Source organism: Manis pentadactyla, chromosome 6, assembly GCF_030020395.1.
Source record: "Manis pentadactyla isolate mManPen7 chromosome 6, mManPen7.hap1, whole genome shotgun sequence".
In the NCBI taxonomy this organism is placed as follows: Eukaryota; Metazoa; Chordata; class Mammalia; order Pholidota; family Manidae; genus Manis; species Manis pentadactyla.
Window position 1 is genome coordinate 140,207,018 of NC_080024.1, and position 25,717 is coordinate 140,232,734.

Sequence of the window (25,717 nt, forward strand, 5' to 3'; positions counted from 1 at the left end):
TGCATCCTTACTATTTCCCATTCAAAAATGAAGGAAGGAAGAAAAGAAGGAAGGGAGGAAAGGAAGAAGGGAATGAGGGAGGAAGGGAGGGAGGGAAGGAATTATAATGATTACGATCATTAGAAGAAATTTTCAGTTCTTGATGGCTGGCTCCTTACTTCGATACAGATGACGATTCTATAATTATTTCCAGGTCAAAGGAGAGGTAAGAGTTTCCAAGCAAAGAGATATGAAAAAATTTGAGAAGTGTGTGTGTTCTTAATTTTATAAACTATTTTTTTCACATTTAGAATAAAATCTTAGATTATTTTTGTTACTAATTTGGATCCATGGAAAATTAGTGGAAACTTCAGGGGCTATCTGAATATCTGTTCACTGATGAAAACAATGCATTTATTATAAATAATCAAAAACTACTTAAAACCACATAAAAAATTATACATAATTTTAACATAGAAATACAAAAAGTTCACAAAGTATGATTTTTATTGTAAGTCATATTATAAACAATTATTCAGAAGATATACCTATTATGCCTATAATATATTAAACACTTCTTGATGATTTATAGCAATGTATGCAAAGTGATGCAGTTTCTTCTCCATTTCCCACTTTCATGCATTCACTTCAAGGCCCACTTCAGAACTTCTTATCCAATGTATTGATTAGTACAAGTACAATGATCTAGGCTACAACTGACCTAGTGTTTTTTTGTATTTCCTGTGTGGGACTACTTCTAGACTAATCCACTTCATTCTCCATTGTAATTGATCACTCAGAAATGTTTATTTAAAAAACATGTCAATCAATAAAAACTGAAACAATAAGGCTATGGGAAATAATTCATATATGACAAATAAATGATGCTCTGATAAATAAATGATGATGACCAAAATGAAATCTGATGAAAAAGAGACTTCTGTATTTGAAGAGTTCAGATCTTTTCTGACACTCCTTCTTGGTCTTATTCTCAGGAGATCCAAAGACCATTTCAAAGCGAATCTCTCCAGAGCCACATGGGCAGGTCCCATGTGTATTATGTGCAACTGTGCTTCCATGTCCAAAAAGAGGACAGGGGAGCCAAAATGAAATCCAACAGTGTTTTTCCATTTTTGACTTTAGTATGCATTATTCTAATGGAAATCATCCAGATTGTTAGCTCAGTTACATGAGTCATTCCAAAATCTCATGTTTATTACAATCTAGCAGGATGATTGAGGCATAAGAGGAACTTAAGTGTCTCCAAGTAAAAGGTGACTTCTCCTCCTATACTGCAAATGCTTGAAGCAGAATTCATGATCCCAATCTCCCCTACAAATGTTCCTGAGAATGTATTACAAAAAAATCTTCAGTGTGGCATCAGATCATGAATAACACTTGTACCATAAGTGGGTTTTTAGCAGGGAAGTTTTTCTGAGCTAAGGTCCCCCAACAGTCATCCAACAAGTGAAAGGCCACTTGATCTCGACAAAATATTTCCTTTATTAGTTAAGAGTTGTTTCTGACTGTGAACCACAGGATAGTGCAGAGATCCAACTAGGAAGCTGTATTTGTTAAAGTAGTAAAAAGAGAGGCATTTTATAGCTAGGAAGAAATGCATCAGCTTACCAACGGAGCAGGTAGGAGGAATTGCGATGGTCAAGTCAAAAGGTTCCAATCTTTGCTCCACAGTTCGCACCAGGGCAAGTTACTTAACCATTCAGTATCATCCCTTGTAAAATGGGGATAATAGTATGACCTGCTTCTGAGGGTTGTCGTACCAGAATTAAAGCAATTAATACAGATAGGTACTTAAACTGTCCCTGGTATAGGGTAAGTATGCCCTAAATGCTATTAGATAACAGCACCTTAAAAACTAACAAGCAATAAAAGCGAGAAGCATAAAACTCACAATTATGTAACATTTCAAGGATTACAGTACCTTGAATTTATGAATACATTTCTTCCTCTCATTTGTACATACTTTAAAATATGTCATAGATAATACTGATATTTCACATTCCACATTGAAAGGCTTGAAGAGACTTCCCTGGGAAATGTTTAGAGTTACACCCCAGAGAGGAAGAGCAAAAGGCTTAAAAGTAATTCACCATTTCAGGTGACTAAGGTCTCCCATTAGTCCTCCAGTTGAAGTGTGTTGTTTTCCTAAGTGTCAGTATTTTGCATTTCTACAATTTAGACTTTGGCTTTACTCACAGCACTCACAGACTCCACCTGTATTGAACTCATGTGTCAAAATTTAAGCACACTTTCACAAAAGCACTAGGTATATAATTCCAAACCATGAATTCATATTCTTCCTGGATTCAGAGAGCAGCCACTCTTCCTTTGAACCCATAATAATATACATTTTTATGGAATTATGAGCCAATAGCACTGTGTTCTATCTTTTTCCCAAATATTTGACTTAGGTAATATAATGAATATCAATTAGAAAATGAGTCTCAAAGACAGAGACACAAAGCTCATTCTTCGGTGTTTATGTATGGATTGGCTCTAGCAACCAATTTTCGATCTCAGGGGAAGAACAGTGGCTTCTTACGGTGTGTTGAGGCAGCCACGATTTGCAACTTTGGAGAGCTGTGTAGGTGGAGAAGTGAGCTGAAAGAACCTGCTCCTCCCGCACCACATTCAGTAGAGAATGACTCTCCCACTGACAATGGGTCAGGAGATGAACTTATATCACGCTAAGATATATTTCTTGTTACCTACTTCTTGTTATCCAACAGTGGACTTTAAAATATCACTTATTCATACACATATACACTCTTCTTTCTATTTATATGCATAACAGTATCAAAATGTTGAAGTTCCTAACCTTAAGCCACCCCCTTCAGCAAAAATCTGTGAAGATTCAGATTTTTTTTTTACGTTTAAAGCAAAATTCATCTTCCATCATGGAAAAGTACATCACTTCTTCACCCATTTAGTAAGGTTTGAAGAACGAGTTCCTTCTTTTGAATATATATTTGTTTGATTGTCTGGAATGTCATCTTCCTGCAAAGCTACTGATGTATAATAAATTCCACTAAAAACTGGCATTGAGTCATTTTAACATGCAAGTTTAGACTGTGTTTCAAGGAATAAGACCCAGATAGTGATCTTTCTCATGTGGATCTTCACCCAGGTAGCTCATTTCCGTAGCCTTATCAGCATCAAATAGGGGGTACTGCCTTCAGTCTTCAATTCACTGCAGGAAAGACCACACATGTATCAAAATAGAGCACATTAAAATTTAGTGAATTTAGTGATATAATTCTGCACCCCCAGCATTACCATGGCTACTACCACTGTACAACCAAGTCTGAACTAATTGCTTTAAATCTAAGAGGTGGTGGTTAATTGGTTGACTGTGATGACTTCCCCATCAGACATAGTAAAATCTTGTTGTGTAAGCATTAAACCTTATGTAAATTCAGCTAGTTGTAATGATGCAAGAGTGAGAAGAGTAAGGGGAAACAAGAGAGAGTTAGATGCTATGTCTGCCCTTCTATTCTGTGGACATGTGCACTGGAGTGACTTGGAGATGGGAAATATAAATCAACTCTTCCAACAGGACATTTTAGTTCTGTGGGTTTCTCATAGTCTGAACTTCTCCCCTCACTGTGTGATTCTAGTATGTAAAAAAAAAAGAAACACATACACATCCCAGTAAGTGTGTATGTGTGTGTGTGCACGTGCACACACATATATGAGTGTTTCGTAGTTGCTGTTGTCTAACACCCCTAATCTCCAGCAAACCACTTCTGGTATTCAACTCAAGACACACCATGCTTCAGGACAAAGCCTTGGGTTGTTTTGTTTTGTTTTGTTTCTATACTAAAGAAAACATAGAACAATATTGTATGGGTGACTTGAGAGATCTGCTTTGATTAATTTTAAAATTTATGTGACTTTTTTTTTGGCCTAATGGCTACTTTTGTACTCAAATCCCTCCCTAGAGTTGTGATTCCATTGTCTATTGGTGAATCCAGACTTACCGAAGCATGCTACCACTTACATTCTCAAAATAGTCAATTGGCTATATTTCATTTTGCAAACATGATACCTATCATTGTATCATTAATACTGGAATTTCTATCAAAAGTCACAAAACAAAGGGCATATTCAGTCTAATTTTCCTAATGAGGAAATTTTCCCATTGACTTTTCCTGTCCAGGGAGAGAAAAGATCTTTAAAACTAAAAGACCATTAGGTGGTTAAACAGTTAAATGGTTAAAAGGCCATTAACAATTTATTAACTGCAGTTAGAAAACTGGCCATAGAACATTCTCTCCAAAACATCCCCTCTGTACCAGCCAGGGTGTCAGCCTTCAGTACTGTCGTTACACTATGGAGCCAACCGGGTGCTCCCCCCTCTTCTCCTCTCTGGCTCCATTGCCGTCAGGGTCAAAGCAGCTCAGGTTGGCCGCAAAGCCTCACCGCCCCAAGGGGAATGGTATCTGGTGAGGGAGCAAAAACCCCAACCATCCTCTCTTCCCGGGAAAGTCATGCCTGCCCTTTAAAAACTCTTCTCTTCCTTCACTGAAGTGACCATTTCTGAAATGTGGGCATTTCACTTCCTCCTTTAATACTTCTGGGACTTAATTTCTTTTCTTTATTAGAAGTTGCAGGGCTAGTGGACAAGAATTCCATAACTTAGTATCTGGGGACCCAGACTCTGGTCTCTAGTTACAGATGTCACTGGCAAAGCGAGGAGCTATTGCAGGGAGTCTGAAGAAGGAGAGGGCTCATCAGTGGCATGGAAAATATGAGCAGCGGAAGAATAAGGACAATAGAGGACATGCTCTGTACTGTTTGGAGAAAGTACTGAAGCTGACACTGGGCTTGTTTCACAGCAGAAGAGGAAAAAAGATATCCAAATGTATTTATTCTTCGATTTGGTAAATATTTATGTTAGGCTTTGAGGATTCAGTGGTGAACAAGATTAACACAATTCCTATTCTCAAAAGAATTGGGAACAGTAAACAAATGCTTACATACCTGTTAAGAGATTAGAATCTTTCTAAAATGGGATGAAAGTCAACATTCATGACTGTTCAACAGAAGCTGAGAAGGCAGATGGGGTGGGGCGGGGGGGGGGGGAAGACCTTACCTTGTAGACACGGCCTGAGATACCACTGTCCTAGGAGTTTCTGACCAAAGTGCCACCTTGGATTTTAGTTCTTTATTCTAAAGTTGGAAAAAAATGTACAGAGATCACATAGCTAGCCCATTTATCAAGCAATGCTTCTGATCCACCCACCACTTCCATCACTCCTTCGCAGTAAGCTTGTGGTTCTAGCCACTCTATGAACATACAGAACGTAGCCAGTTGAGAATCACTGTTATCTCTGAAATTACAAACACACCTTGAAAAATGCATAATTTACCAAGAGGTTAACATAGAGTATTCTGCTTTAACCTCTGAAATTCAAAGCTGAACTCTCTGTTTAATTTTACAGTATTGTTTATAAAGAGAGATGCAAAGGACTTTATGAAATAACTTTATTAAGGAACCTCATTATTAAGGATACCCACGATATTGACTACATGGTTTGTCTTTCTTGCACAAAGGCTTATTATAAACTCCAGGAAAATAAGCACCGTCTCTTCTTTACAATATGGTTCATGGCATCTTTAGCCTCATTTTCTTATTGAAGCCTCAGTTTCTTCCTTTCTATACTAGTGGGAAATGATACATGACCTGCCTATCATGTATAAGTTGTTGGAAGAAACAAGTATCATATAATCATAATATTTAAAATCTGGAAGCCCTCTCAAAGTTTTGGGAGATAATGCGATAGCTAAAAACAGGGAGAGTAAGAGTTTAAGTACTCAGACACGAAGCCTACCACAATGGCTTATTTGTGACCTCATTTAGTCAGCTTCTATGTACCTAATCACCTCATCAGTATAATAGATACAATCATAGAGAATTCTTCACAAGTTCTCAAAGGTGACAAAAATATGTATTCAGCTTCCTGGTGCAGATTTTAGAACTTAGAGTCAGTTGGTTGTAATTTTCTAGTCCAAGTAACATTTTTATAGCTAAAAACTGAGGTCCAAAGAATTTAAGTGGCCAACATCTTTTTCATGGCAGAACTCAGAGTCCAAGTCAGGTGGTCCTCCCAAGGCCAGGGCTGGTACTTCCGCTACAGCGCAGCCACGCTGAGCGCTCCCATCTCACAGATCTGGAAAGTGAGGCTTACAGAAGTGAAGGTTCGTGTCTAAAGTTGAGTTACCAGTTGGCAGCACTGGCCGGCCAGAGGTCTTTAAAGGGTATACCAGTACAAGAAGGAGTGGGACTGGAGGGTACCTGGGTGGCACAGTGACAGGCAAAGCTGCAGCTTTAAGACCTGGAGGCGCACCAGCTCCATTCCCTAGTGGGAAACGAGGGACTTAGAGGGCCAGATAATTGAAGTTCTAAAGGTATTTCCTAAGAGTCCACCTGATGGTCTGGAGGAAGCCAACCCCAAAGTGTAAGGTTTTGGGGAACAGACATAAGAATTTTGACAGAAGCAAAAGAGTTAATCATTATGAGTGCTTAGAAAGGGTCAAGACTTTTGCCAAGTGCTTTCCATACACTCTTTTCTTTGATAAGAACCCAGCCCTGTAGTGTAACTATTATTGCTACATGCATATTATGTATTTAGTATGCATGTTAAAGAAATAAGGCAAAACTCAAAATGGTTGGGTAACTTGCTTCCAGCAACCCACAGGTGGCCCATGCAGCAGTGGTACACAAGAGCACCGGTCTCGTGCAGGCCTGTCTCACTCCAAGTGCCATGCTTCCTTCCCTGCAGGAAGTTATTCTACTGTGACCAGAAGAATTAGTTTAGCCTCCTATATTACAAATGAGTAAATGGTGAGCCCCAGGAGGGAGAGAGATTCTGCGATTTCTGAAGGGATTCCAGGTATGATAAATACGAAACAGAAGAAAGCAAACTGTCAGGCAACTAATCAACAATTAATCTACCCCAACCATCTAGCGCCATGCATATCTGATTCTTTACGCCCTGCCATGTCTATGGCACCAAGCCAGAGGCAGAGGGAATATGAGGAGGCACAGAAAGCATGGTTATCTTCCCTTTCAGTATATGCATAGTATGGTCGATGTGAGAAAACAAACATGGGAACATTAAAAAATATAAATGGACAAATAAATAAAAGCAATTCAGGAGATGCCATAAGGCAGCAGGTAATCATGACATAACAGGTATAAACAGAAAGCAGTGTAAATCAAAAAATTTACATTTTTATACATGAGGAGATTTAGCTGACCTTGAAGACAAAGTGAAATGGCCTAGGTAGGAAAGAAGGGAAAAAGAAAGTCCACGGTATCAGTTCTTAAACTGTGATCCTGGGATCACCACTGTCAGCACAGGAACGTCTTAGAACTACAGATCCTCAGTCCCCAGCAAGACCTACTGAATCGTAACTCCAGAGTGGCCAGATAATGTATTTTAAGAAGCTCACCAGATGTCTCTGATGGCTACTCAAGTTTGACAACCCTTGGACGGAAGCAGTGGTTTCCAGGGCTGGTTGCAGAGTGGAGTTACCTGGACAGATTAAAATCTACTAGTGCCCGGGCCCCACTCCTAGGGATCCTGTTTAATTTGGTTGCAGTCTGGGTTCTGGCATTTTCTAAACTCCACAGATGCTTCTAATGTGCAGCTAAGATGAAGAACCACTGGAGTAAGGAAAGCAAAGATAAGATGTGCATTTCACCCCTTCTTGCCTGTCAGGATCTATACTGAGTAATAATTAAAAGATGGAGCGAATCTCTTCACACACATCAATCATTTCACTGTGATATCTCATGGGTTAAGCACTTAAGTCTCACCCAGGAAATGAACTTCAGGTTTGATAAGTTGATATTAAAGATGTTTCTTATATAATGGAGATAGATCAAATATACGCTCCCAACATGTGCAGGCTACAAGGTCAAGTGCACAGCTAAGCAAAACTCCTCTCTATGCAGTACTTTAAAAATCATGAAGCAATTTGGAACACAATTATCATGATGACAACAAGTATTGGAATAAAAATAATCTGTGGCTGGACAGTTCCAGCTATTGTATGTTTTCTAAAATAAACTTAGTTTCTCAAGATGTTGAGTGCCAAACAATACAAAAGCATTAGAGATATGATATTAGACTGTCTTTCTTTTACTTCAACTTCCATGCTTATTTATTTCACCTACTAGATTAAGTGTTTATTTTTAGTTCATGGGCTCCCTTGTTTCTCCTATAACTAGAAAAGCCATATTTATGAGTTTTATTACATCATTACTTTACATAACTACAAATCACGGGCCAGAAATGTCTTATCATTATTATGACTCTATCCAAGGATAGTTTACTGATACAATTTTCCAAGAGAACCTAATTTTGCATATTTAATCTTCAATCAACACATTCTTGGAGTTAAATTAAATTTTAGGGATGCTGGTAATTATATAAAGTAGGAAATTCTTCAAAGTTTAGAAAATGGAGTAATTTCTGAAGATATATTTCCATATGAGCAAGTCATTAGTGCAGAAGCTAAAAATGTATGAGGTATGAGATGAATGTCAGAACTGTCCACTTAGATGATAAAAGATAGGCAAAATAAAAAAGAAAAGTAAACAACTTTGGTAGAGTTAGAAATTTTCTGATGATATTTAAAAGAGGTTTAAAAACCTTAAAGGCTTTGGTTTCATTTTTAAAGGATAGTTACATGAGTGAATTTTATTCCCCTTATGGATGGGGGAAAAACTGCTAGGATAGAAAGAATACCACAGAAAAATGTATTTGTTTCCGTAATTCAGAAAACTAGGAAGTGGAAAATAATTATTAAGAGCACCTCTCCCACAAAGCTGTAATTTCTTATGCATAAATGTACATATATACCAACACTCATAAAAAGGCACTCATATTTTACACACAGACCCATGCATGTCCCTTCACACATAGACAATCACACACCACCACACAACATTCACAGATAGACATACTCAGCAACAGTGTCACACTGGAGCATCATCACACACAAGCACACACACGACACATTCACAACAGGCTCACAGATACACCAAACACACACGCACACACACACATACTCACATTCACGCTGAAATGCACAACAGATTCCTTCCTTACCTGGGCTTCAAGAATGTTCACCTTTTCCTTGAGATTTTCAATTTGTTTATCTTGTTCTCTTAAGTTATTTTTTAATCCTTCCATCTAAAAATTCGGAAACACAATTGGAACAATCTTGTTAGGCAAGAGGGAATAGTTACTTAAGTCAGAAACTGTACTGGATTCTGTGGTCAAACGATGCTCATCAAAAAAAAACCAATCAAATCCCAAAGCATGCACAGACTCAGTGGGCTACAGAAAGTAGCAGAGTAAACAGGCACCTGGGGACAAGAGCCAGCAGACAGAAACCTGTTTAAACCTAACTCAGCCGGAGTGCAGCCTGGGGAAAGCAGCTCTGCTCATCCTATGTCTCAGCCATGTCACGTTTCATCCTGCAGCGGCAGAGGCCAGGGGACACGACACAGCCTACTGTCGGGCAGGGGAAGCTCTCTGAGGCAGAGATCTAGCCAACCGGAAGCCCGATGAGGTGAGCCTGCTTTGCTTTGGAAGAGAGATGTCTGCCAAGAGGCAGCCTGGAATTGGGAAGGTGGGGCAAAATTCAGAATGGTGCAGGAAGAGAGGAAACACATGATTCTAAGGCCAGTGGGGCCACTGCTAGCTCTGTCTTTTGACTACTGTGGACTCAGTTTTCTCATCTGTAAAATGAGAGTGGGGGATGCCTCCTAAGTCATTCCTGCCTCTCCAATGCCATGATTCAATTTCCCAGGCCTCTGGTGAAGTCCTAGCCAAGAAAATACAAGTGCTACATTTATGTCAGGAAGGCATTTGAGTTATCTAGAAGGACTCCTTTTGGAAACAAATAGGAGGTAGTAAAAAAAAAATCAATGAAGGTCTGATTTTAAGTCTAAAGTAGACCCCAAACCAGATCAACACATACATTGGAGTAACCTTCAATCACTTCCAAATCCACCATCCATCTGGCTGCCACCACAATTATCTTTTCTCTTTACCTGCCTGGATGTCCCCAGAGAAGGGCCAGGCCATACCCCTGTCCTAACACACCTCCTAAGTCATTTTACTGTTTATGAGGTTATGAAAACAGATCATTTCTTCCTCAAGAAAGGGCTGAAATCTCCTAAACTACAAAATCTGAAGAACAGGGTACATTACCTGGTTCAGAGCACTTTTAAAAAAAATCAGTGAAACACTGAAGGAGCAGTTTAAATGCAATTTCCCAATGATCTTCATTGAGACCATTACAGGGGTTGACATACAAACAAAGAAAGCATTATAAAAACAGAGCCATGTTACATGGCAATAAAAAGAGAATGTTGGCAGAAAAATCTCCCTGTTTGCTAAGTCCAGACAAGTCACTTGGATTCAGTCGTCTGATTGTACACACAGCATCTGCTACAGAAACACACTTGATTAGTCTGACCTCTTGGATGACACTGCGCAGGTTCTGATGTTGGGAGTGAATCACAAACTGCAGATGAGAGATCTGCTCCTGGAGAAGGGAAATCTCCTTTTGAAGACCTTGGCAGCTGGAGATGCAAAGGGAAAAAGAAAGAAAGGGATTTGCTAATGCATTTTACAGCTATACTTTTCCACTGTGCTGTCTGGCTCTCCTCACACCCTACACTGCTACTGGGCATCAAGTGGGTAAGACGCCCGGGGCCCCACATGCCACACAAGATGCACTGAGGATAAACAGCCAGGAAGCAGCCTCTGATTAGCTCAGAAATGACCATATCGATTCATGTTAATAGCTCCTTTCTGGCCCCCTGTGACTCCTTGCCTCCAGCAGGTAGATGAATAAGTTGAAGGTGAAGCACTTACATATTCATCTGTCTTGCCTATGAGCATCCGCAGACCTGGCATCTGTCAGGATGCACAGATGCCTATGGGCTAGCTGTGAACATGGGGCCAGGGATGGAGAATTTACATGCATATCAGAAACCAAGTCCGATGATACCGGGTTACTATTTATTGTGGATCTCCTATGTTTGTCCTTTTTTGGGGGGGCTTCCTACATTTAGTAATTCTACTACCTATAGATAGGGCAAGAAAAAAAAGGAAGGAAACTGAATTCTGACTATTTTGAGTCCATGTCAACTGTTGTGAAAAAAGGGTAGCTGAGTTTGAATTTAGATTATTCATACTTTCCCAAAGCTCCATTTAGGTAACTGATTATACAGCTTTTGACTATTTCTCTTCTTGCCAATTCTGTTAACGTTATGAGGCCACGTGCGCTGTGGCAAGATCACCGAACTTGGGAGTTATGGGGGACTTCAGAGTCACTCACACAAGCTTTCTAAACTTTGGTATAACAGATATAATAATTCCAACATGCACTGAAATTGCAATTCAGATTTTTTAGCCTCCACAAATATTACAAAGGTCATGGAGATCCGTGTGACACTATAGAATATGATCTCATTAGGAAAAGAAAAAAGAATGTCCATTTTGTCTCATGGAATGTACTAAAATATTGCTTCTCAAACTTAACAGACATGGGACAATCTTGTTAAATCAACAGGGATCTTGCTAAAATGCACGTTCTGACCCAGTAGGCAGGAGCAGAGTTTGAGATTCTGCTTTTCCAGCATGCTCCAGTGCTGCCAGTGACGTTGCTGGTCCAAGGACCATGCTTTAAGTGCTTTGAGTAGCACAGCTCTAAACCACTAAGGTTGGTGTCTCAATACCTTTTAATATATAACATAGTATTTCAGAGCCTAGCAATTTGCAGGGGAACTTGGAACACTTAAGATGATCTTACTTTTTTGGTGTTACATGAGATTTTTTTTCAAGAATTCATTTTACTGTAGAAAAATTTTCTGTAAGACTATAGGAATCCTTGCACAAGTAAAAATAATATGCAATGATAGCCGTCATGATGTAGCCTATGGAATTGAATAATTTATACTATAAAAATACTGTACACTTGCACAACATATGTCACAAAATATTTGTAAAATGTAGTTCATTATAGTACATAGCATAAAAAATGGAAACAATGTAAATGTTCGTCAATAGAAGTCTTACTGATAAAACAAACTATGCCTTATCCATGCCACTTTTATTTTACATATACATATATATCACAGAGGTAGACCAATAGACTTGATTTATATCAAAGAAGATTCTGCAGAATGTTATAAAAAGGATGGTCTTTTCAACAAATGGTACTGAGAGCACTGGATAGTCATATAAAAAAAGAAAAACCCTACCCTCACCTCATAATCAAAATAAATTCCATTTCAATTATAAATAAAGCTGGGGATCCAAAAAGCTTTCAAAAGAAAATATAGAAGAGCATCTGCCTGAATTTGTCATAAAGGCTTTTGGGACTAGAACTCAACACAGCACTGACCACAAAGGGAAAGACTGGTTGAGTTTGATTGAACAAAACTGAAAAATTTCTGTTTATCAAATGAGAGTGAACAGGATAGCCTCAGAATATTGGTCACACAAGTGACTAATAAAGGCATTGAATCCAGTATATAGAAGGAACATCTATAAATCAATAGGACAGGTACCCCAGCAGAAAATCTAGAAAGTGACCTGAAGAGGCATCCCACAAGAAGATGAGTTGAGGACACTAAGATCCCAAGAACACAGAAGGCAAACAGAACTCTGGCCCACAGATGGTGCTAAGACCCAACACTGCTCCAGGAGGGAGGGAAAAGGAAAGAAGAGAAAGGAGGTAAGAACAGTCAGATACAGGACTTCCCTGGGAAATAATGAGAAGGAACTTGGGGTGCTTTGCAGAGGTAGACTGGCTATGAATATTGATAAAAAGTTCATAAATTCATTAAAAATTTAAAAAATAAATTTATAAAAACATTTAAGTGAGTACTCAAAATGGCCTCACTGTCCTGTGAAAACCCCAAACTTCGGGTCCAAATGGAAAAAGGGCAGTTTTAGAAGGACAAGGTGGGGTAGATATTATGCTCTCCAAAACAGGAAGCTCAGGAAATTTCCCAGTGCATACACAAGTCACAGTAGACAAATAAAAATATGAAAACGTCTCAAGATGGAAGAAAAACATTTCTAGAAGCACTCTTGAACACTCAGCAAGTGCTTTCACACTTAAAACCTGCATTAATGAACAGTGACTAAAGGAGTTGCAGAAAATCTCTCAGGATTGTTCAATAAACATGAAACCTAGTCATCCATTTAAGGTCTATGAATGTGAGACTTCACTGAAATAAGCTGCCATTTGAGCTCCCTTTTATTTCTGTTAATTATCTTTCAGTTAAAGCACTCAGTCTCAGCAAAGAGGTACTAAAGCCAACCAGCAGGAAGAAGGCGTAACAAAGGACAGCCTAGGAAGAGAGGCCAAGCCCTTCTAACAAATGTCTGTATGGGATTCATGCTCTGCCTCCCAATGCCTCAATATAAATATAAAGTAAATGTTGAAATGAAATAGAATCGGAAAACTTCTGCTTTGGGAAGATGTAGCAGATGTATTTTTCCTTATTTTTCCCATTATGTACAACTAAACACCTGGAGATTATACATAAACAAAGAAGACTCGAAAGCAGGGAGACAAGACAGACTACCTCTGGACCTTGGGATCCAAGGAGCGACACAGGAGTGAGTCCCTGGGCTCTCTTTTTACTCCTATATCCAGTCTTGGAGCTGGAAGAGTCTGCAGCCTAGAAATGCCAATGGGAGCAGACAAAAAAAAAAAAAAGCTCCAATTAAAAGTGGGAAAATCTTTACCCTACCCTTTTGAGGAAGGGAACTGAGGTTGCTCTCTCAATTCACCCCTGAGAGAGTGAACAGAGTACCACTTCTGGTCTTCTTCCTATTAGATTCCTTATTCAAGAAAGGAAGTCAGCCCTATTTTTAACTCACAGAAATGTAAAACCAAATGGCCTTGCCTCTAACTAGTAACATGGGATGACCATAGAGTAAGTACTTGGCAAGAGACATACTCTCAATCTCTCTGCTAACCAATGGCTGCTAAAGACTTGGTCAAAGGAAATTTGCATTCATGGAGGATTGTCTCTCCATCCCTTTGTCAGTATACATTAAAATCTATCTTTGGCTTAACTTGTACCATCAGAGGGTAGCATTTTTGAGCCTTGCTGTATCTCTCCCTGCTCCTTGCTATTATAATGGCTTTGACTGAATTGCTCTCTGGCATCATGCTATCCTCTTTTAATGGATTTTTGAGGTACACCTTCTGCGTTTCCCCAAATGGCAACTCTAAATGGGCCTGTGTATGATGTCATAGGGCAAAGGGACAAGTTGGGAAACTGCCTTCTGCTCACAGACACATAGGGGACTGAGGAAACCTATCTGAAAGATTTCAGAGGTCTCCAGAAATGAAAGTCAAATCTCCTCTATAGCAGACTGAGCATAGGCTTTGCTATGAGAATTCTGGAGCCAAAACTCCCAGTCCAACAACTTCCAAGAGGCTGTGTAATCACTTAACTAATTAGAAGCTCAGTTCCTTCCCTGAAAGGTTGATGGAAGGATTACATTAAATAAAGTACCTGGCATTACTCTATAACAGCAAACCACCATAGTTAGTTAGTAGTGATGGTAGTAGAAATAAGGAGTCATCTTGGTTTCAATAAGAGCTGATTCTGGGATTAATTACATATTATAATGATACATACATATCCATATACAAGGGAAAAACTCATTTTTTCTGAATTAAAGATGTTCCTTAAAGATGCTTTTTTTTCTCACTAAAGGGTATTCTTTTATAACTACTGCTAAGTAAACAGAGATGCTTTTTAATATTAGAAATGCCAAATTAGAGCATATTGAATATTTTTATCAAAATGGCAGAATGAAGCTCACTGAAATTCAGGGAAGACTGTCTACATCTAAGGGAAATTTGACCCACACAGCCCTTTCTCTGGGAAGCAGCCATAGGCTATTCTTTGGGGAAGGGAAAGCCACCCACAGGACGGGGAGTGGGTACCAGCCAAACGGCCAGTGGTTGGATGACAGCAGAGCGACTGGTCAGCATGATCAATCTGCCCAATACGGGGGGTAGTATTAGGCCAGAAGACTCTTTCCTCTGGAATAAGAAAGGAAAATACCGAGGATATAAACCAGATGGTGAAAAACAGAGGGGCAAGGTAATAAGTCATATAGGAAGAACAAAGAATGAGAAAAAGTGAATCTGTATCAATGATGGAATGGGAGCAACAAATTCATTTGGTTTTTAAAAATCACCTAAGTGCTTAAGGGCAGCCCTCCTGTCTTCCCATGAGGTACATCTTCCTTATGACTGTATCCATTCAATCTTAATCCAACAGAAATCCTTTTATTTGTGGTCGCTTCACCATGAGTCTACCACTTTAGCCAAAAGAGTCCAACTCATCCTAATTTCCTTTCTTTGTCTCTTAGCAAAGTGACTACCTCTACACACAGTCAATGTAAGATAACTATTTGTGATACCTAACAATCTATGAAAATTGCATAAGCCTTGCTGTGCAAACACCTTTCTGGAAACACAAAACATCCACTTCCTTCAAGATATTTCTAAAACCTTAAGATCTTTTGAGACTTCTTTATAACAACTGCTTATATATAATAGAACAGAAAGAATAGGTCAGTTTGGTTTTTAAAGTGGTTATATTTTCTGGCTCAAAGACTGACCAACCTATTATCAATAAAAAAATCATTTTTTAAAGGAAAAAAAATTAAACTTAGATTGTCTGGACTCCTAACAGAAGGCACATTGCACCAGCCAATAGTTCTGCTGTATGGAAAAATTCACTTTAAGGAAAAAAAAAGATGGGCAAGCTGGAGATTTACTTCAAGTTAAGTTATGAGTATATGTGAGTAATTCCAAAGACTGATGGATGTTTTCCAAGAGCTTCCTTCATTCTCTACAGAGACATACAGTACTACGAAACTCTCAGAAAACCACCTTCCAGGGCTATATGCTTGTTCACAGGGAAAAATATGGGGAAATTAATATTAGTGGTGTCCCGGTGTGTTTCAAACACATATATGCAATTGTCAGGGTCAGCCCAGTTCTGAACTTTGGTCCAATACATGAATATAAGCCAGACAAAAGGCACAGTACATGAAGATTAGAAGAGAAAGACAGATAACAGGAAAGAGAAATGCTAGAAAACAATCAAACAATCAAAAGACTGAGAGGAGTGTTTGAAAAAATACCACCAAATGAGAGTAGGAATTTGTACATTCTGTGGCTCATAACAGTGTTGCTATCTGAAGGAGCAATAGCTCTAGATGGATGAAATAAGATCTTTAAATGGATTTAACTTTTAACCATTATATCAAAACATCAAATGACTGTGATAGGCTTAGCATTAGAAGAGAAGAAAGAAGAAAAAAGAAAAGTAAAACTTCAGGAAATTTCTTAGGATATGAGTTATTCCATGATATTCCAGAGACATGTTCTAACAGTGGCTGAGCATAAGATAGTTGTGGTGATAAACATAAATCCATCCCCACCCGCAGCACACTAAGGACTGTGACTGCTTGTGAATTGTGAATATTTGTAAGTCCAAAGAACTAAGGATGTTTTTCAAAGTAGCTCCTTCATTCTCTGCAAAGTTGGGAAGCACCACAGAACTATCTTATAATTCCATCTGCAGGCTGGCCAACTTAATGCCAGCTGTGGTAGAGACCCATGAACAGAATCAGCAGCATCAGGGGGGCTGAGATCCCAACAGCATCCTCTAGGAATGCGGACAGGGAGGGCGCAGGCTCATTCACTCTTCAGAATGGCTAACCCTCCCACTAGTTTCCCTTTACCCCTGGTGAACTCTGCCCTCTTCCCGATTTCCCGGTGGGTGGGGAGGGAGGCACACAATTAATCCTAAGAAATCGCCCTTCCTCCAGCACTTTCAGGCTTCCTGTTTCCTTGGGGAGGCTGGGCGGACCAATGGAGAGGAAAGGTAGTAGAAATTGCTTTTACTCAGGAGGTAGATTTGCAAACCTTTTAGTATATGTAGCATTGGATTTGAGCTGCAGCAGCTTGTTTTCCAAAGACAGTTTTTTTCCTAGCAGTGTTCTCTTTTCCTAGGAGAAAATAAAATATGATTTTTGCTTATTTTTCTGTGTGTGTGTGTTTGGTAAGGCATTCTTGCAGACTGTTCACAAAAAGTGCTTCTTGTAATACTAGAAATACGTTTTGAGTTAAAGAGCTCATTTCACATGGTGCTGTTACAGCCCACCCCAGCGAAGCCTATTGGGCATGCTCCTGGGCGGTTTACCAGTAGCTCAATGACAGCTCAGGACTACTTGTCTTCACTCCCCTCACTCGCTTCTGCTCTCCAGCCCACTGCTGAAATACCCTCTGCTCAGTAAGACATCTCCTGCCTCTCTCCCTCGCACCCCAAATGCAAACTGCTTGCTCATCTCTCAGCATTGGCTCTCCGACCATTACACCTGCTTCTCCTGCATTAGACTGAGCTGTTGGTATCCAAGGATATGTACTCATTCTCTATTTGTTTGAGTCATGCTTTTGACTTTTTGAATGTCCCTAAAATGAGGGTAATATTACCTGTATTGAAATGTTGGGATGATGGGAGATAAAATATATGAAAGGTTCCCATGCTTTTCTGGCACATATTAGGACCTCAATACATAACATTTTTAATTTGCCAAACACTTTATATCTTATGTGCTCGTTTTTTAAATTTATACTTCCTCAGATTTTTCCTGGAGCATTCTTGTTACACATAGGATTGTTCTGGTGTAGCTTTAACTGTGTTCAAATTATTTCTGAGGGATCACAGATAAGCCTTGCAAGTGTATGACAACACTTGATCAACAAAGAACACATCACTGATAAAATATTTTGACTTTGTATGGAGGGAAATGATCATTAAGTAAACATTCTTCCTAATGGAGTTACTTCCAATTAATGGGCCTTCATAACTAGAGTTCAGGCAGACCTGATGACTGGACCAGTAAATATTCTGCCATGGCCAAAGCTCTAGCATGTAGCCTGGGCTCTTTATACATCCTCTCTGACAACACAGAAAATCAGACTATACCAGCTAGCACTTCAGGGACAGTGTCTTCTGGAAAGGGAAAGAAGTTCACAGCACCTCCCAGTAGGCAATACCTTCTCCCAAAACCATACCACTAGGGAAATCAAGAGTTATTAACCAAGATGGGGTGGACACCAATTTAAATCACTGCCATATGTTAACATCTAAATGATTTAGGAACCAGTGATATCATTGTTATCTGGCATCAGAGAAGGTAGGGCCATAACGGAAAGGATTTGAACTGGGAATGGAAGGCTGTGGAATAGTTCCTTTTTGCACGTCCTCATTTACAAAATGATGGGGAGGAACTAGGTGCTCTCCAAAGAGCCTTCGAGCTCTAAAATTCTAATCGAGCTAAATCAATGACACTGGAAAACAAATACGATGCAAGAGAATTACAGAGCCAGTGAAAGGACCATATGCCATATTAAAATGCTCTTATTGGGTGTTTCTGCTGTCTTATCACTGTATTTATGAAATTCATTCTCACTGCATTCCTGATTAAAGTGCGACAGATGGTGAAGGTTTTAAGTAATGTGTTCATTACCAGACCTCATACCACTAATGGCTATTTACTGGAGCAGTGGCTTGCTCAAGTGAGTAGAAAATGAATCCTTCTCCAGGGGCCACCCAGTACCAGGGCAGTATTTATCACCCTTCACAGTGGATGTTCAATTTAAAATTTTTATTTCCTTTTGGATCTTATGTCTTTTTCTATTAGTACGAAGTTCTCAGCATCCACCACCTCTCATTCTGATACACACTCCCCACCCAAGAAATCCTTTATCACAGCCCGTAGTCTCAGTATTTCCTTCAACTAAGATGTCACTAAGCTTTGCTTCTTTGGTTTTATTTATTTGTTTGTTTGCCTTACAAATATAGTATATCTTTGAAGCAGAAATGTTTAAAAAAAAAAAAAAACTCCTGCACATTGTCCTTGCACTCAAGGACCCACTTCTCAGAGATTCCAGTAGGCTTCATTCTAGGAAACACTGAACTAGACTATTCTGGAAGGTTACTGCAAGGCCTTGCTTACCCATTGGGCACCCTGTCCACTTATGCTGTCACAGCCCACAGTTACGGGTCAATATTAAGCCAAAGGCAGGCCATCACTTTCTAAATGTATCTGCCAGGATCTAAGCCCAATTAACCTAATTCTGAGATACATTCCCCTACCTTCAATACTCAGCCTCCCTAAGAACCCCTAGCAGAATGAAAGAAGGGAGATCTGGGACGTGTCTTGAGTCCCAGACAGCCCAGGTGTCCTACACTGTGATCTCCACATGGACACCATACCTGGTTCACTCACAACCGATGTCTAGCCTCCAGCTCCGCCTGGTACATGGTAGGTGCTCAAGTATTTGTGGAATGCATCCCAGAATTCTGAGACAAACTCACATCTAGTACAGACTTCCTAGGGTTTGTAGGAAATAGAAATTGTATTCCACTGCTCTTTAGCTAATTTTCAGAGCAGACAGCTGGCCACTAACCCTGACCCCATATTACCGGGTTTGAGGTGATCCAAATCTAAATTTAAGTGTCAAGCTGGTTAATCAACCTGACTTGCTTTCCGGAATTGTCTTCCTTTCTGAAATTCAAACATTCTTTGGGCTATCTCAGTTTGCTAAACTATTTAATACAGGATAACTTATTAAAAAGTATTCATCTAAATGCTACAGCTTGTCCAAAACATCATAATTATAAACTGTCATATCTGGGAAAACTAGCTGCTTGAGGACATTCTAGCCTAGTGATTCTGGCTAAAGTAAAACCCTCAGAGACCCACTGCACAACGGACATAGTTGTATATTACTATTATTAAATTCAGTTAAATTTGGGCTTATTTAATTTTTGTGATGTCCACATAAGACCTTCATGAAGATTAAAAACTCAACCAAATCCAAAGTGTTATGAATTAGATTCTTGGGAAATACGTAAAAAATTAATCAAAGTTCCTTTGGCAAGAAACCTGAATACTGAAATGGGATGCTTTGGAAGTGATACTTCTAAAATGGCAACAACTCAGGCAGACTCATAACACAAAATAAGGCTGAGAAGAACAGAGGAAAATCAGGGAACTAATATAAAAATTAAATAAAATAATTTAAATATATAAAATAAATATAAAAATGTGGGGGGCAATATTTATTAGAAGTCAAAGCCTATATTCTTTTCTTTAAGATTTAGTCTTTTTTTAATTGAAGTATTGTTGATACACAATCTTATACTGGTTTCAAGCATACAACACAGTGGTTCAGCAGTTACACACATTTTTAAACCCTAACCCCCACTAGTACAGTTACTATCTGTCAACACAGGAGAATGTTACAGAATCATTGGCTGTATTCTCCATGCCGTACTACCATCCCTATGACCGACTTACATTATGACTGAGAAATTTTGTGCCCTTTAATTTCCCTCCCACTCCCCACCCATCCACCCCAGTCCCTCCCCCATGGTAGTCACTAGTTACTTCTCAGTGTCTATGAATCAAAGCCTATATTCTTATCTACCCCTCCCCAATTCAGTTTCAAAGATGCCAATTTTCTATTTGTTTTGCTATTTAAAAATATCCCTTAGCTTGTCTGGATTTTAAATTCTGAGACACACAAAATTAAACTTATGTGCTCACCTTTTGTATATATTTGGAGTGCCATCTACTTGGCAGGAATACTACGTGAAACTTACAATGTTTGTTCTCTTATTACTCTTTCCTAAATGGTCTCTTTTGAAAGTTCTAATGTCTATAGCTTGTTATTTGTCAGTGTGAACTATATCTGTCCTATTGCAGCCATAGGTTTTTACAAACCTAAAGCAGACTTGACCAAAAAATGGACACTTCACTGACTGTAAGTCATAAAAATGTTATGATTACAGGGATCCGCAACATTATTCTTAGCAATAGGTATATTTCATGACCTTCTCCATTGTTTCCATCTACAGCCTCACCTGGTTCCCCTTTCTAAGCCATATATTTATTAGAAAGAGAAAGTCACAGTGACGTGACTGCAGTATTTGTAGAGGTAAATCAGTAACAGTGCAGATCATATTAAATGTGTGAGGGAAGAAACTAACATCACTGAGTAGTGCCTAAAGTCTTAGGAGTTGCAAAGAGCACTCCACCTAATGTTATCTTCTTTTAGTGTTATTTTCTTTAATTTTCATCCTGATCCTGTCCCTTTAATTCTCCAAGGTACTTACTCTTTCCATTCTCTGAACAAGGTTCTCCAATTCTGTGATTTGATTATGTTTTTCTTCAAGCTTTTCAGCAACTTGATTCAGATTTTCAACATGTTGTTTCAATTTCTGTTCTTTTTCAAGTTTGTTAACCTTTGGTCAGAAAAACAGATGTCAGACTATTGTTTTTATTATACTTGTACAGCTATTATCACCCTCTGTAATTTTCGGAGTAGCCAAGAAAAAAATTAATAACTCACACTTGTTTAGAATTAGTCTTTTGAATTCAGTATTCCCTTCCAAATAAATCTAATGTACTATAATACTAAATCACAGCAGAATTCATAATATATAAATATTATTCTTAGAGTAATTACATTTGTTACCAGAAAGCATACCACCTAAACTGGGATAAGAAAAAGAGACACGAACAAAAGCAACTCTTGACTTTTTCTCAAGAAAACCTATCTATAACAAAAATTAAAATCTTATATGTTCAGGAAAAAAATGTTTCATTTTTAATCAGAAAGTGTCATGAAAGCAGAATCATTATCCCCATGGTATCAGGGGGTTATTTCCTAGGCAGACAGCAAGAGCTGTGCTAGAAGGCCAGAGAAGTCCTCATCTGGCAGCCCACAGGCCACATTTGGGAGTGTCTCCACTGACTTCTAACTGACACACACAGACACATCTGTATTTAACAGAACTTGAGAATTTATGGTATAAAAAAAAGTGTCTGGCTTCCCTTGAAAACACCAAGTGGGAGTCCTGCGGGGCAGCTCCAGGGTGGGCTGACCCCCTTTGCGGGAACATCTGCACTCCAGCCCTTGCGGACCCACCGCCCACAAGGAGGGTCCACACAAGCCTGCTCACTTCGCTGGACTAGGTTCTTCATCTGCATCTGCATGCACGGGAGTTTGTGACCGTTATCACTACATCCTGAGGCATGAAAACATGCGAATTTCCTACTGCTCTGCCCTGGGGACCTTCCTAGGGCCTGAGATGGCAGACACCCAGGCACCCTACCACAGCATAAAAAAATTTCCCAATTCTGAGTTTTGGCAAACACACACACACACACACACACACATTTTTTTCTCCTCTTTTCCAGTCCTAGGATATATATATTCTATAGATAAAGTCTTATTGGTCCAGAATGTCTCATTCAGACTTAAAAAAAAAAAAGAATGTGTGTGTGTGTCTATGATATATATATACATATATATATACACCCACACATATACATATTAATGGTTTTTACATTTTTAAACATTTACATATTAAAATATGAAATATATTATTTTAATGTATTTTAAAATATATAGGTACACATACATATATGTTTTTGGTTTGTTTAGCCTGAAGAATGTATTCTAGGAACAAAAACACTTTGAAACCATGTATCTAGCCCAACTCTTTCATTTCAGAGACAAGGAAATCAAGTCCAGAGGGGCTTGCCAAGTCCACCGCTTCACATCTGACTCTAAAACAGAGGGACGTGACCTGCCGGAGGTCAGTTCTCCGCCAGACAAGCTGCCAGCTCCATACCTGGAGTAGGCGTTTACTGTCCTCATACTTCTTCCTAACTTCTGCAGACTGTGTTTGGTAGGTTTCAAATAATCTCTGGGCCACATTTCTCAGAGCCTCTGCTCCTGCTTCTCTGGAGGCTTCCAACTGGGAAAAAAAAAAAAGATCGCTGTGTATGTTTTGACATTTACAGTAAGAAGGATTAAAGGTAGAACAGTTTGATGGGCAACTAAAAACACAGAGGCCGTAACTATACCCTTTGCACCCATGTAGACAATGGATAGGAGAAAAGACACTGTTACCTGGGAAGAGGAAAACGTAAAATGAGAAACCCCACCTTATCATGCAGGTGGATTTGCAGTCAGTGCTCTGCATTTATAGGCCACACCCTTCAAAGCCCTATCAGCTTATCCACTCATTTGCAAGCCTTTTATCATAGATGTCCACAACAGTATTAAAAGATGTATCTTCCTGACAAGATTGGAGTACCAAGGCCAATAAAGCTGAAGTCTGATGAATCTTTCAAGGATTTAATCTAAAGAAACAATGGCTGCAAAGATTTACCTACCGAGTATATAATGAACCAAAAAAATGGAAATATAAAGCATCCAACAATAGAGGAATTCAACAAAATAATGAGATATTTGACTATGAGTGCTCTAATTAATATTAAGTATGTAAAGACTTCAAAAAATTTATTATACTAAGAACACAACATGAGACCTACCCTCTTTAATTTTTAAGTGTGTGTTATAGTATTAACCGTAGGCACAATGTTGTAGAACTCATCTCTAGAATTCATTCATCTCGCACAACTGAACCTTTATACCTGCTGAACTTTTGTAAGATCTTTTTAATAATAAAATAGTGTCTAAAAAAATGTGAGCGCATGTTGGGTCTCTGGATGTGTGTGGAAGTCTGTCCGCTTTCACAGATCCATGAATCTGCGCTTTTGGCTCAAAGGCTCAAAACACAAAACTAGAAATGTCTCCTAACAGTCATACCTTGATTTTTAATACTTCATTCTCTTTGTTCATTTCTACAAGCTGTAGGTTTTTTCCTTTCACCCTTTCCATGAGCAGGTCCCAACTGCAACAAGAGGAATCCATTTCAGAATCACAGCCATTCTGAGTGTTCCCACAGTGCTGAAATGAAAAAACATGGAATATCAGACACCTGACTTTCCTTTTCTCTACAAATTTTAACAACAATAGTCATCACTCAGTGTTACATAAATCAAGGAAGATTCAGGGGAGCACAAGTAAAATAAATCTTTTGAATCTCAAATATCAATGAGGAATTCTCTATGAAGAAGAATTCTCTATCTTTCTCCATGTACAGAGTATTTTCTTTTCTTTTTTATTTATTTTCTGTTTTTACTTTTTAATTTGTTAAAAACTAGTCGACGGAAACAACTTCTATTTATTAAGCATTTATTATGTGCAAAATAATCTTTTAGATGTTTTATATACACTCCTTTGAATACTCAAAACACTGGCCTCTATATTTGCTCAAATTTGAACAGATTCTCGTATTAAAAAGAGGTAGAGAGACATCTTTTGTACTTTTTACAGTTGTAAGTATACTATGAAGTCTTTTTTAGGAGACAATATCTACAAAGCCAGTTTTTAAAAAAATCTAAGTTGTAAATATAAATGCACTTTGTGTACATTGCATTACAGACTAATATAATCAGACCTGATGATTACAGTATACAATATGCAATAGTCAATGATACTTTACTGTAATCATCCCATACTAAATTTCTAATCAGATATCAGAACTCAGTATTATTGCCAGTGTAACTCTATGTAAGCTCTAGCTCACTGAAAATACACTTGAAGTATAAAATAACTCTCAAATGCCATCAAGGGCATGTGGAAGTGGAAAGGAAATCTGAAACCATTTAACTCAGTCACATCAATATTACAGATATGAACACTGAGGTACAGAGCCCAAGTTTACATAGCAGGAGAGTGGGAGAGCTCATGAGACAGTCTCTTGATTGTCCACCCGATCCTTTCTGCTCTTCCAAATTATGTCAACACAGAGGAATTATTGTGCAATTACACATTCCCTATAATTATAATAACAACTTCTATTTATTAAGCATTTATTATGTGCAAAATAATCTTTTAGATGTTTTATGTACACTCCTTTGAATACTCAAAACACTGGCAGACACTATGTCCATTGTACAGATGAGGAAATTGAAATGAGTCATTAAACAAGGCCAAGGCCGTAACTGCCAGAACCGGCATTGGAATCCAAGTTCGCTTAACAACAAAGCCTGTATTTCTTTCCAGTACAATGTATGGGTTACATTTTTAGAAATAAAAAACAAAAAGAATACAATGTCTATAAATAATAGAGTTCCCATAATTCTGTCCTGGTTTTGTTTTTTCTACTCCAGACCCTGGTATACTCTCAGTATATTCTCTTTCTCCAGGTACAGAGTATTTTCTTTTCTTTTTTATTTACTTTCTGTTTTTACTTTTTAATTTGTTAAAAACTAGTCGACGGAAAGACTTGCAGTACGTAGATTTCTGGCAGTGGTAGATAGCTACAAAGTCACAGATCAGTGCAACTGAAACTTGAATGTACGTATCAATCACTTGGGACAGATCTGGTTAAAATACAGATTCTGATTCAGAAGGGATGGGTTTAAAAAATTTATTATACTAAGAACTGTTGAACCTACAGACCCCACACTGAGAGTAGCAAAGCCTTACATCTTTTATGGCTATATCCTAAAAGGCATATTGCCCAGGTACTGAAGGGGAAGGGGCTGGTATTTTGAAGCTTGGTCTATCTGTTGCACTACTGTGGTTTGAGATGGCCAACGCAGACACCCTGGCAGCACAATTCATATTCATTTTCTAAGAGCTCCTCCTACCAAGGTCACCAACAGCCCCCCTCCCTCCACATTGCTATTTACAATGGTCAAGG

At 38.7% G+C, this 25,717-nt stretch overlaps 1 protein-coding gene across 11 annotated transcripts in view; it reads right to left on the bottom strand.

The window, feature by feature from the left end:
* Nucleotides 1-376: 376 nt before the first annotated feature.
* The window catches only part of CCDC68 (coiled-coil domain containing 68), a 38,967-nt gene continuing 13,626 nt past the window's right edge, over nucleotides 377-25,717 (bottom strand). For 8 of the 11 annotated variants that reach the window (XM_057504200.1, XM_057504199.1, XM_057504196.1 and 5 more), the window contains 9 exons: nucleotides 23,773-23,913; nucleotides 22,790-22,915; nucleotides 21,266-21,394; nucleotides 17,005-17,087; nucleotides 13,628-13,723; nucleotides 10,501-10,606; nucleotides 9,123-9,206; nucleotides 5,096-5,172; nucleotides 377-3,190 (listed from right to left, as the gene is read on the bottom strand). In XM_057504200.1, the coding sequence (XP_057360183.1) occupies nucleotides 3,133-3,190; nucleotides 5,096-5,172; nucleotides 9,123-9,206; nucleotides 10,501-10,606; nucleotides 13,628-13,723; nucleotides 17,005-17,087; nucleotides 21,266-21,394; nucleotides 22,790-22,915; nucleotides 23,773-23,913 (900 nt within the window). In that variant the 3' untranslated portion in view covers nucleotides 377-3,132. Of the gene's footprint in view, nucleotides 3,191-5,095; nucleotides 5,173-7,458; nucleotides 7,542-9,122; nucleotides 9,207-10,500; nucleotides 10,607-13,627; nucleotides 13,724-17,004; nucleotides 17,088-21,265; nucleotides 21,395-22,789; nucleotides 22,916-23,772; nucleotides 23,914-25,717 lie in introns of those variants that run through there. The other 3 variants (XM_057504203.1, XM_057504201.1, XM_057504202.1) reach the window with 3 other exon arrangements.